The sequence below is a fragment of the Heloderma suspectum genome, chromosome 5 (genome assembly GCF_057233095.1).
Source record: "Heloderma suspectum isolate Gila_16-S chromosome 5, 16-S_ref, whole genome shotgun sequence".
In the NCBI taxonomy this organism is placed as follows: Eukaryota; Metazoa; Chordata; class Lepidosauria; order Squamata; family Helodermatidae; genus Heloderma; species Heloderma suspectum.
The window spans coordinates 131654822-131667541 of NC_139462.1; the positions used below are offsets into that span (position 1 = coordinate 131654822).

The 12720-nt window shown below is 43.6% G+C and overlaps 1 protein-coding gene across 1 annotated transcript in view; it reads right to left on the reverse strand.

Moving 5' to 3' along the window:
- HGSNAT (heparan-alpha-glucosaminide N-acetyltransferase) overlaps window positions 1-12720 on the reverse strand; it is a 35551-nt gene that overhangs the window by 18619 nt on the left and 4212 nt on the right. The window contains exons 3-5 of the mRNA XM_084857496.1: window positions 7899-8035; window positions 6835-6956; window positions 5170-5239 (exon numbers count right to left, since the gene is read on the reverse strand). Coding sequence (XP_084713622.1) covers window positions 5170-5239; window positions 6835-6956; window positions 7899-8035 — 329 coding nt within the window. The remainder of the gene's footprint in view (window positions 1-5169; window positions 5240-6834; window positions 6957-7898; window positions 8036-12720) is intronic.

Genomic DNA, 12720 nt, shown 5'->3' on the forward strand with positions numbered 1-12720 from the left:
TGCCCCCCACCTCAACCCAGAAGGTGGTGGCATGCATAAAATGTTCTCTGAATGCAATCTCAATCTTTGGGCAGGTTCACGTAGGAGTATGCGTTCCTTTAGATATGCAGGTCCTAAGCTATACTCACTGTGCATAACAAACACTCTCTTCCAACAACCTAAGAGACGACTTTATACATGGACTTCACCAGATGGTCGACACCGAAATCAGATTGACTACATCCTTTGTAGCCAAAGGTGGCGGACATCTATGCAGTTGGTAAAAACAAGACCTGGAGCTGATTGTTGTTCAGATCATGAACTTCTTATTGCACAATTTAGAATCAGACTAAGGAGAATAGGGAAGATCCACAGATCAGTTAGATATGAGCTCACTAATATTCCTAATGAATATGCAGTGGAGGTGAAGAATAGATTTAAGGGACTAGATTTAGTAGATAGGGTCCCTGAAGAACTATGGACAGAAGTTCGCAACATTGTTCAGGAGGCGGCAACAAAAAACGTCCCAAAGAAAAAGAAAACCAAGAAGGCAAGATGGCTGTCTGCTGAGACATTGGAAGCAGCCCAAGAAAGAAGGAAAGCAAAAGGCAACAGTGATAGGGGGAGATATGCCCAAGTAAATGCAAAATTCCAGAGGTTAGCCAGAAGAGATAAGGAATTATTTTTAAACAAGCAATGCGCGGACGCGGAAGAAGATAATAGAATAGGAAGGACAAGAGACCTCTTTCAGAAAATTAGAAACATCGGAGGTAAATTCCAGGCAAAAATGGGTATGATCAAAAACAAAGATGGCAAGGACCTAACAGAAGCAGAAGAGATCAAGAAAAGGTGACAGGAATATACGGAAGATCTGTATAGGAAGGATAATGATATCGGGGATAGATTTGACGGTGTGGTCAGTGAGCTAGAGCCAGACATCCTGAAGAGTGAGGTTGAATGGGCCTTAAGAAGCATTGCTAATAACAAGGAGGCAGGAGATGATGGCATCCCAGCTGAACTGTTTAAAATTTTGCAAGATGATGCTGTCAAGGTGATGCATGCCATATGCCAGCAAATTTGGAAAACACAAGAATGGCCAACAGATTGGAAAAGATCAACTTATATCCCCATCCCAAAAAAGGGCAGAACCAAAGAATGTTCAAACTATCGATCAGTGGCACTTATTTCACATGCCAGTAAGGTAATGCTCAAGATCTTGCAAGGTAGACTCCAGCAATTCATGGAACGAGAATTGCCAGATGTACAAGCTGGATTTCGAAAAGGCCGAGGAACTAGAGACCAAATTGCCAATATCCGCTGGATAATGGAGAAAGCCAGGGAGTTTCAGAAAAACATCTATTTCTGTTTTATTGACTATTCTAAAGCCTTTGACTGTGTGGATCATCACAAACTGTGGCAAGTTCTTGGTGGTATGGGGATACCAAGTCATCTTGTCTGCCTCCTGAGGAATCTGTATAACGACCAAGTAGCAACGGTAAGAACAGACCACGGAACAACAGACTGGTTTAAGATTGGGAAAGGAGTACGGCAGGATTGTATACTCTCACCCTACTATTCAACCTGTACGCAGAACACATCATGTGACGTGCTGGGCTTGATGAAGCCAAGGCTGGAGTTAAAATCACTGGAAGAAACATTAACAATCTCCGATATGCAGATGATACCACTTTGATGGCTGAAAGCGAGGAGGAGCTGAGGAACCTCATGACGAAGGTGAAAGAACAAAGTGCAAAAGCTGGGTTGCAGTTAAACCTCAAAAAAACCAAGATAATGGCAACCAGCTTGACTGATAACTGGCAAATAGAGGGAGAAAACGTGGATGCAGTGACAGACTTTATCTTTCTAGGCTCAAAGATTACTGCAGACGCTGACTGCAGCCAGGAAATCAGAAGACGTTTACTTCTTGGGAGGAGAGCAATGACAAATCTTGATAAAATAGTGAAGAGCAGAGACATCACACTGACAACAAAGGTCTGCATAGTTCAAGCAATGGTATTCCCCGTAGTAACCTATGGCTGTGAGAGCTGGACCGTAAGGAAGACTGAGCGAAGAAAGATAGATGCTTTTGAACTGTGGTGCTGGAGGAAAATTCTGAGAGTGCCTTGGACTGCAAGAAGATCAAATCAGTCCATACTCCAGGAAATAAAGCCAGACTGCTCACTTGAGGGAAGGATATTAAAGGCAAAACTGAAGCACTCTGGCCACATAATGAGAAGACAGGACACCCTGGAGAAGATGCTGATGCTAGGGAAAGTGGAAGGCAAAAGGAAGAGGGGCCGACCAAGGGCAAGATGGATGGATGATATTCTGGAGTTGAAGGACTCGACCTTGTGGGAGCTGGGGGTGGCGATAGCTGACAGGAAGCTCTGGCGTGGGCTGGTCCATGAAGTCACGAAGAGTCGGAAGCGACTGACCGAATAAACAACAACGAACGAGCTATACAAGGCTTTACGAGTTAAAATCAGCCCTTTGCATTGTACTCTGAAGCAGATCAACAACCAGTAAAGTTGTCTAAGTGCTGGTGAAATACGTTCCATCTGTTTAGTCTCAGTCATCAGTCTAGCAGCTGCATTCTGAACTAACTGAGGTTTCTTCATATATAACAGATTGCAATTCTCTAATCTGAAGGTTATCCGAATGTGGATAACAGTGACCAGGATCTTTCTGTGCCAAAGATGCAGACCCACTGTCAGCACCCAGCATAGTCAGCCATTTGTGAAGCCCACGGGTATGATCCAAAGGTGCCCTACTGCTTAATATACCTCTACCGGTGGGCACTGCCAGTTCCTGGTGCACCTGTGGCTGGCCCTGGCAGAAGCGGCACCTGCATGCCCCCTACCACTGCTGGTGATGATGTAGTGCTTCCAGGGGCGAGCCCCCAAACGACCGGAAACACACGTTTCTGGAAGAGGCAGGTCACGCCTTCCAGAAACTTGTGTTTCTGGTCATCTGGGGGCTTCTTCCTGGAAGTGCTACACTGGGCTGTATGTGTGCTGCTAGGGTTGGCTGCATGTGCGTGCACTGGGAACCAATGGTGCTCAGTGCTACCAGTGGGGCACCGGTGGGTCCTACCCTAAGTACCCACCAGGGCTGATGCCTTGCCTGGCTCCAATGAAAGGACTTGCCGCCACTTGAGTCCCTGGCCATGGTGTCTCAGCAGCCGCCAGCCTTCCCCTTGCTCACTGGCTAGCTTACCTGAGGAGGGTGGCCCATTACAGCACTGCTGCCTAGTAAGAGGTGGTTGGTCCTGAGGGGCCAACCGAGGGCAGTCTGCCCAGGGTCCCCCAAAGCTGGAGCTAGGCTGAGGAGGCACTGAAGTGGGTGCACCAGCCTCAACTGGAAGAAGGCTCTTTATTCTATTTGCACTAGTTACGTGCCCAAAGACAAGACCACATCTAACACGCTGATCCTTCAGTACTTTTGTCTTTTCTGGACTGAGTTTCAATTTATTAACTCTCCTCCAGTCCACTACTGATCTCAGACCATGATTTAACACATCAGCCACAATACCATACCTGTCATAGCTGGGTTCAGAGGCTCAGCATCACCGCAAAGGGACTTTGAGACTGATTAGGCACCAGCCATACCACACCAGGGGGAACCCTTGGCACCCTCCCATGCACCCCCCCAACCCACGGATTCAACTACCCCCTCAGCCTCCAAGGATGGGCCTCCCAAAGCCTCTTATGTCCCTTAGCCACGCAGGAGCTTGAGGCTCCAAAAATGGGCATGCACCCTTTGAAGTCTGTAGTCAGTAGCCAGCAGGAGTGGAGCTTCTAAAGGGCCTGAGCTGAGGTGACCAGCCTACTTAAGTCCTCAGGCTCTAACAACCCCTTGCTGGGAAAACAGCTCCCTTTATGAGGAACTACTCCTGCTAAGGAGCTCTGGCAGAGGACTGTCCAAGTTTCTGTTAGTGTTCTGCCTTTATGTGACCTTGCTGTACCAAATGTGACTTGGGCTACCAGATGTGACCCTTGCCTTGCAAGATGTGACTTCTTACAGGGCTGCTTCCCCTGGGTTGCAACCCAGCCAGGACAGTACACAGAGGTAAATGAGAAGCAGAGCTGGGTGTCATCGGCATACTAATGATACCTCAGTCCAAATCCCCAAATCCCCAGTCAGCCATTCCATGTAGGCGATGAATGCGGGAGATAACATAGAGCACTGTGGATTACCACAATGCAAGTGCTATGGGGCAGAGCAGTAGTCTTCCAGCACCACTTTCTTGAAACTTCCATCCAGATAGGTACAGAACCACTGGACCACAATGCCCTTGATCCCCTTCCTGGAAAGCCAATCCAGAAGGAAACCAGGAACCATAATAATGAAAGTCACAAAAGGTGTAGGAAAACTAACAGGTCACACTGTTCCATCCTTCTCCCAGCACAGATCATCCATCAGGGTGAACAAAACTGTTTCAGTAATTGAGTTTGCATGATCACGGAGGGAAAATAAGCCATGGCAAATAGGTAGGAGAGCAAATTAAATTCAGATACAGCAATCTAAATAAAACTTAAGCGACACCAAAAGGAACATATTGACAATGGCAGGTACATATAAGAAGAGGCACCAGTAATACACAGTGCCTCCCATTATGCACACACCCATTGCTATGTTTTTCAGTCTACTGACATAGCTTCTTCAAGAGTGACAAACAGGTAATTCAGCTAGATAATTGATATGCAAAGAACTTTTATTCAGTCATCTGTGCTAGTCAAGTATGACAGAAATTGCCCAGAACTCTTTTTCCTAGGCAAAAAAGTTTATACAAACATCTCCAAGGCTACAGCCTAGACCTTCAGAATGCTTTCATGCATTGTTAAAATATTTATAGCCAGGATTAGAAATGTCACCAAAATTCATTATTCCTTAATACTCACCCTTCAATCCCCCATGAACATTACAGCACCAAGAGTTCTTCTCTGGCTCGAATTACAATCTGAGCTAAAGAAGAACCAACTTGCCTGTGTGCCTCTTGCCTCTCTACTTCCTGTACAAAGGCCTTCTCCTTCATAAATACATCATACCTCTGTTAAAGAGGCTACCTGGAGAAGATGGGGGCCACATTTCCAGGCTGTATAAGCTAAGTGTACCCAATCAAACAGCAGGATTAACATGCAAGGGAAAGCAGTTTACATTTAGGAATCTCTTATTCAGATATTTACTTACTTCACACAAAACCGTCCCAATGTCAGAATACTGAAAATGCCCATGTAGATCAGAAACGCATAGAAAATAGCTGTACAAAGGAAAACAGAAAGCGTTAATTATTGCAAATCACAAAGTACACATTCTGAGTCAAAATCCCTCTTAACAGCATAAAACTAAAAAATTAATGCCCGTTGCTGGTTTATCAGGATTTTAATAGAACTTATACTAATATCTCAAGACAGGGGAAAAAAACTTAGTAAAAATACAGAAGAGAAAATGTGTGATGTTATTAAGTATAGGAACATCTCTAGATTCACAGAAGATGGATTTCTTTTTCACATTCTGACTAGCTGTCTGTGGAGCTCCAAAGGTTGCAAAACTTTTCAACTAGTTGGTCCCCTAATGTCATTGTTTCATCAAAAGGCATTCTGAGAGAGGGAGGTACAGCAGGGAATAGTGACATGTTTGGATTAAAAAACAATGCCTACAAGGAGAGGAAGCCAGGTTTAAATATAATAAAACAATTAACTGAATTCCTTGAAATGGTATTGTCTTGTTATGGCTTTAGAGCTCATGGACAGACTTTTTAAAGCAATCACACAATATATTTAGGAAATGCTGCAGTTCTCAAGCAGCACTGAAATATCACTTCTATCGGAGCCAATCATATAGTGTGTAGCTGAGGCTTGTCTTTTTATTTACTCTAGAGTAAGAATCTGTGGCCGCGATTTGGACCAGGACCACCACGCTCCAGGAGAGGAGGGTTAAACCTCACACACACACACACACATTTTTTTGTTGTTTAATTCCACCCCCTCCAAAGTGGTGGGAGGTTAAAAAAAAGTAAAAGGTCTCAATTGGGTAAAAGATCAGTGTTCCAGTTCTCACCTTTTACTTCCACCTTTCTGGGTTGTTGAAAGGTGCCAGTGGCCCATGTCCCCAAGTACTCCTGTGCGTAGGTGTTGGACATGCAGGGTCCCAAGTGCCAAAACTGTGCCCCGAGAGCAGTGTTCCCCAACCTGGTGCCTTCCAGATATGTTGGACTACAACTCCCATAATCCCCCAGGCAGCCTAGCTGTCTATGGAAGGCAGCCATAGAGGTACACCAAAGCACACACAGCCATACCTGATTGGAGGATCCACTTCCCCTGACTCCACAGATGTACAAATGGGAATTATTCCCTATGAAAATTTGTCATCAACTGACTATCATGAGTTTGAGATTCCTCTTTAAGATTGTCTGGACTATGTTATGTAGAGACTAAACTGCTTTGTTTCTTTTTTATGCTACCTTATCTGTGTTCCCCTTCATCTCTTATAAATCATCTTGATTTGAAACCTGAGGTTTGACTGACTGAATACTTCTTCCGCAGTGTGCCAGCCTGCACTTTCGTGTTACATGCTTAGACCTACAGGAGGTAAGGGAAAACAGACTGAACTGGCTCAGCAGTTACTGGGGAGTTAACTGGTAGTTATCCACTCTCAGGCTGAAAATTAACCTGCAACTCTTGGAGTTCCTCTTGCTCAGGAGTTGGGGTGAAATGAGAGGTGGTGTAAATTGGACTGTTGCAGGCTGGTCATAGCCTCACTGCAGCTGGGTGATCTTCAAAGTAATCTTCTAAGTAAAGCAAGCATTTAGAAATGACCACAATACTGACTTTATAGAAGTATAAAGTAACATACGGAGGTAGCTGTTGACAGGACTTTGATTGATAACTATATTGCATGAAATCTTCAGGATGCTGCTGTGGAGTTTTCTGACCATTAGTGAATAGTTTCCAAATTCTCCAAAATGATAATATATCCTATAAACAGTGAAGGAAAAAATACTCCAAAAGTTATTTTAAATTATTTAACTCTCTAAAATCATACCAACACAACACAGCATGCTTGACAGCCCAGAAGAACTTCACATAAATAACTGCATGTTAACATGACCCAATTTTGGGCTGGCTGGGAGTGGTAGGGCTTTTTCTCTGTCTTAAGATGCATAGGACTGCGCCTTTAATTTGTCAAAATATGCCAGCACTCCCTGATGTGTAGTTGTGATGACTTTAGAGGGAAGGGACTTGTATTTTCCACCCCCTGATGCTACCATTGTTTTCAGAGCCAGATAATTTGAAAGATATATGATTACTTTGCAAATGCTGTAGAAATAGTATTTTAGGCATGGTGAACATACTTGGGTGTTTTCCCCTCTGTCCTGCAGACTATAAAGAGCAATCCATTTAGAACCCAAGGTCATATAAGTGCCAACAAGAGAGGAAGGGTAAAATTTTATGTGATCAGTTTACTGTTGGGCTCTCCCTGTTTCCATTTCTCTCTCTCTCTCTCTCTCATTTTCTGCATCCCTTCTCTTCTACAGCCTCTTCCATCTAACTTCTCCGCTGCACTACCTTTCCCTCCCCACTTTTCCTTCCTTCTCTCTTACTGCAAATTCCATTTGCCTCTACAGCTCTGTTTTCTAGTACTGCAGCTTCAACTACTGCGGATTTATTCAAGCTCTCCAATAACCGTTGCCTGTGGAACTGTTTATACAACAGTATTATCTTTGTACAAAACCAAATAAAATATTTAAAATAAAAATAAAAATTCAGTCCCTATTTTGGACAAATTACACAGATAGATGACTGACAATAAATCTATAATTTCACCAAAGAAATAATCATAGCAGAACCATGGGAGCATCACAAATGCAGCAACTACGAGTGATTTCAAGACACGTTATATTAGAATAAGGTGTTAACCTGCAAAGTTCTTTGCCTTCTGTAGTACTGTTGACCATGAGGGTGACTGCATGCTGAGAATCCACAGCAACAGCTGCAACACTAGGCTCTTCAGATGTTCTGCTTTTGAGGACAGAAATCAGCTTCTGATACAAGCACTAGAAAGTAAGGAAAAATGAAGATTGAAAAGAAATAAAGCTGCTCAAGACTAGATACAGCAAAATGCCCATCTTTCAAATTCAAAGCAAATAGAAGGGTTGCTCGTTTGAGCAAGCAAAGTGGTTTGTTTTAAGAGAGAAAAAAATGTTGGATGAAATTGTACAATGGTACCCTAAAATAAAAAATGCTAAGTGATCTGAATTTCATGCATTCAGATGACTATATCTGAAATAAAGTCTGCATAGCCCCACTTGTCTAGGTGAATGTTTTCTTGGGATTAGACTAAGTCCCTCCACTAACAGCAGTAGTGTAATGGAGCCAGGACTCACAAGGTCAAAGCGGTGGAAGTTTTTCATTAGTGGGGATGATGATTTCATCTGTCATCTCCCTTAGCCTTCCTTCTGAGCTTAGCTGCAATACTCCCCACTAGCTGGGGTAGGGTGTGTGTGGAGAGGGACTGGATTTTCCCAACAACAATACATTGTTGTAAGCAATCCCTGTTGTAATGTAAAGGGGTGGTGCTGAATGGGCAAATAAGACACATTGGCTTTAAAAAAGCCATATATATAATACAGAGAGAAGGGGATGGATCAACATAGCTGCCTGCATTTTGGACTCTCCTTGGGTGTGTGGCTATGGGGACTATGATGAGCAGCTGCACTTCAAAATTTCCCACTACACTATGAATTAACAGTGGGGCTGGTTGCCCAGCATGACAGGTGAGGCTGCAGGGCATGTGCAGCCACCATTTTGGATATGCAGCCCCCACTCGGGGGTTATCATGTCGTGTGAACCTAGCAAGCATGGGCTATGCAAGGGTTGAATAACGTACACATAATCCATGGTCTATTTAGGGTTATGTGAGGGTTGTTTAACCCTCGCATAACCCACGCTCACTGGTTTTGCATGACATGACAACCCCCGAGCTGGGGTTGCATATGCCATGTGGTGTCATGACAAGCTGCAGGGTGTCGTCCAAACTCGGTCAGTATATCAGTGTTCATAGGCTCAGATTAGGTATGAACCATGGTTTACAAAGCTTAATTTTGGCTTGTCACAATGTCCAAATTGACAAAACATGGTTTCAGCTATTCTACCTCAATGCACTGCCTCAGGCCATATGAGAGTGGATGGAAAATTAAACTACTTCAGTGGCTTTCAATGCTGGTTCCCTAAGCATGTACTTCTCCCTACCATTCTCGGCCCACAGCCATGTCTACATACTCTGGTTTCTGCTATTACTCACAGTTAATAGGCGGAATTCTAGAAAGTACCAAACCTTTAATGGTACTCGACTCACAACTACTGAAAAATAAAGGATTTTTGTTTGCATTATGCAATGTCTGATAAATTCTGCTCTTTATTTTAGTCATCGCAACTAATGTTTACAGATACTATGATAATTTGCCATTTCCTGAGATGGTAAGATATTCCATTGAAGTAGGTTTACCTATCTAGTGAATTACCCATTCATGGTAATTATTAATGCATTCATCATCATTAAACATTACATGCTAAACTATATATTTATCATGCTTCTATTCCATGTATTTAAATATGCTATGTTTATCTACTGACAGCATTGCAGGAGAAACACCCCAATATGGTTTTGCCCCAAGCTCTGGGTTTCCTCTCTAAGGGCCTGGGTTTGGCCCTGAGAAACTGAAAAGTCTATGCTCATGGGAGTGTATGAATCTACATGCACGGGTCTCCGTCCTTTCCCAGAGTCCTGAGCCCTAGAGGGCCCTCTGTTTCCCCATGGTCCTAAATCCTAGTCCACCTTCTCCAGTGAAAGACAATATGGGAAAATGTCACTTTCAGGAAAATCATTATTAATTGTTTGTTGTTTATTCGTCAGTTGCTTCCGACTCTTCGTGACTTCATGGACCAGCCCATGCCAGAGCTTCCTGTCGGCCGTCGCCACCCCCAGCTCCCCCAAGGTCGAGCCCGTCACCTCCAGAATATCATCCATCCATCTTGCCTTTGGTCGGCCCCTCTTCCTTTTGCCTTCCACTTTCCCTAGCATCAGCATCTTCTCCAGGGTGTCCTGTCTTCTCATTATGTGGCCAGAGTGCTTCAGTTTTGCCTTTAATATCATTCCCTCGAGTGAGCAGTCTGGCTTTATTTCCTGGAGTATGGACTGGTTTGATCTTCTTGCAGTCCAAGGCACTCTCAGAATTTTCCTCCAGCACCACAGTTCAAAGGCATCTATCTTTCTTCGCTCAGTCTTCCTTACGGTCCAGCTCTCGCAGCCATAGGTTACTATGGGGAATACCATGCTTTAACTATGCGGATCTTTGTTGTCAGTGTGATGTCTCTGCTCTTCACTATTTTATCAAGATTTGTCATTGCTCTCCTCCCAAGAAGTAAACGTCTTCTGATTTCCTGGCTGCAGTCAGCGTCTGCAGTAATCTTTGCGCCTAGAAAGACAAAGTCTGTCACTGCATCCACGTTTTCTCCCTCTATTTGCCAGTTATCAATCAAGCTGGCTGCCATTATCTTGGTTTTTTTGAGGTTTAACTGCAACCCAGCTTTTGTACTTTCTTCTTTCACCATCGTCATAAGGTTCCTCAGCTCCTCCTCGCTTTCAGCCATCAAAGTGGTATCATCTGCATATCTGAGGTTGTTAATGTTTCTTCCAGCGATTTTAACTCCAGCCTTGGCTTCATCAAGCCCAGCACGTCGCATGATGTGTTCTGCGTACAGGTTGAATAGGTAGGGTGAGAGTATACAACCCTGCCGTATTCCTTTCCCAATCTTAAACCAGTCTGTTGTTCCGTGGTCTGTTCTTACCGTTGCTACTTGGTCGTTATACAGATTCCTCAGGAGGCAGACAAGATGACTTGGTATCCCCATACCACCAAGAACTTGCCATAATTTGTTATGAACCACATAGTCAAAGGCTTTAGAATAGTCAATAAAACAGAAATAGATGTTTTTCTGAAACTCCCTGGCTTTCTCCATTATCCAGCGGATATTGGCAATTTGGTCTCTAGTTCCTCGGCCTTTTCGAAATCCAGCTTGTACATCTGGCAATTCTCGTTCCATGAATTGCTGGAGTCTACCTTGCAAGATCTTGAGCATTACCTTACTGGCATGTGAAATAAGTGCCACTGATCGATAGCTTGAACATTCTATGGTGCTGCCCTTTTTTGGGATGGGGATATAAGTTGATCTTTTCCAATCTGTTGGCCATTCTTGTGTTTTCCAAATTTGCTGGCATGTGGCATGCATCACCTTGACAGCATCATCTTGCAAAATTTTAAACAGTTCAGCTGGGATACCGTCATCTCCTGCTGCCTTGTTATTAGCAATGCTTCTTAAGGCCCATTCAACCTCACTCTTCAGGATGTCTGGCTCTAGCTCACTGACCACACCGTCAAATCTATCCCCGATATCATTATCCTTCCTATACAGATCTTCCATATATTCCTGCCACCTTTTCTTGATCTCTTCTGCTTCTGTTAGGTCCTTGCCATCTTTGTTTTTGATCATACCCATTTTTGCCTGGAATTTTCTGGAAGAGATCTCTTGTCCTTCCTATTCTATTATCTTCTTCCGCTTCCACGCATTGCTTGTTTAAAAATAATTCCTTATCTCTTCTGGCTAACCTCTGGAATTTTGCATTTAATTGGGCATATCTCCCCCTAGCACTGTTGCCTTTTGCTTTCCTTCTTTCTTGGGCTGCTTCCAGTGTCTCAGCAGACAGCCATCTTGCCTTCTTGGTTTTCTTTTTCTTTGGGATGTTTTTTGTTGCCACCTTCTGAACAATGTTGCGAACTTCTGTCCATAGTTCTTCAGGGACCCTATCTACTAAATCTAGTCCCTTAAATCTATTCTTCACCTCCACTGCATATTCATTAGGAATATTAGTGAGCTCATATCTAACTGATCTGTGGGTCTTCCCTATTCTCCTTAGTCTGATTCTAAATTGTGCAATAAGAAGTTCATGATCTGAACTACATCAGCTCCAGGTCTTGTTTTTACCAATTGCATAGATGTCCGCCACCTTTGGCTACAAAGGATGTAGTCAATCTGATTTCGGTGTCGACCATCTGGTGAAGTCCATGTATAAAGTCGTCTCTTCGGTTGCTGGAAGAGAGTGTTTGTTATGCACAGTGAGTTGTCTTGGCAAAATTCTATCAGCCTATGTCCTGCTTCATTTTGTTCTCCCAGACAATGCTTGCCTGTAATTCCAGGTGTCGTTTGACTACCCACCTTAGCATTCCAGTCTCCTGTAATGAAAATAACATCTTTTTTTGGTGTACTATCCAGTAGGTGCTGCAGATCCTCATAGAACTGATCTACTTCTGCTTCTTCAGCATCTGTGGTTTGGGTGTATATTTGGATCACTGTGATGTTAAATGGCTTACCCTGAATTCAAATTGAGATCATTCTGTCATTTGTTGGATTGTATCCAAGCACTGCTTTAGCCACTTTATTATTAATTATGAAGGCTACTCCATTTCTTCTGTGGTCCTCTTGTCCACAGTAGTAGATCTGGTGGTCATTTGATGTGAAGTGGCCCATTCCAGTCCATTTCAGTTCACTGACACCCAAAATGTCTATATTTAATCTTGACATCTCCCCAATAACCACATCCAATTTGCCCTGGCTCATAGATCTTACATTCCAGGTTCCTATGGTGTGTTGATCTTTAGAACATCGGATTCGTCGTTCACCA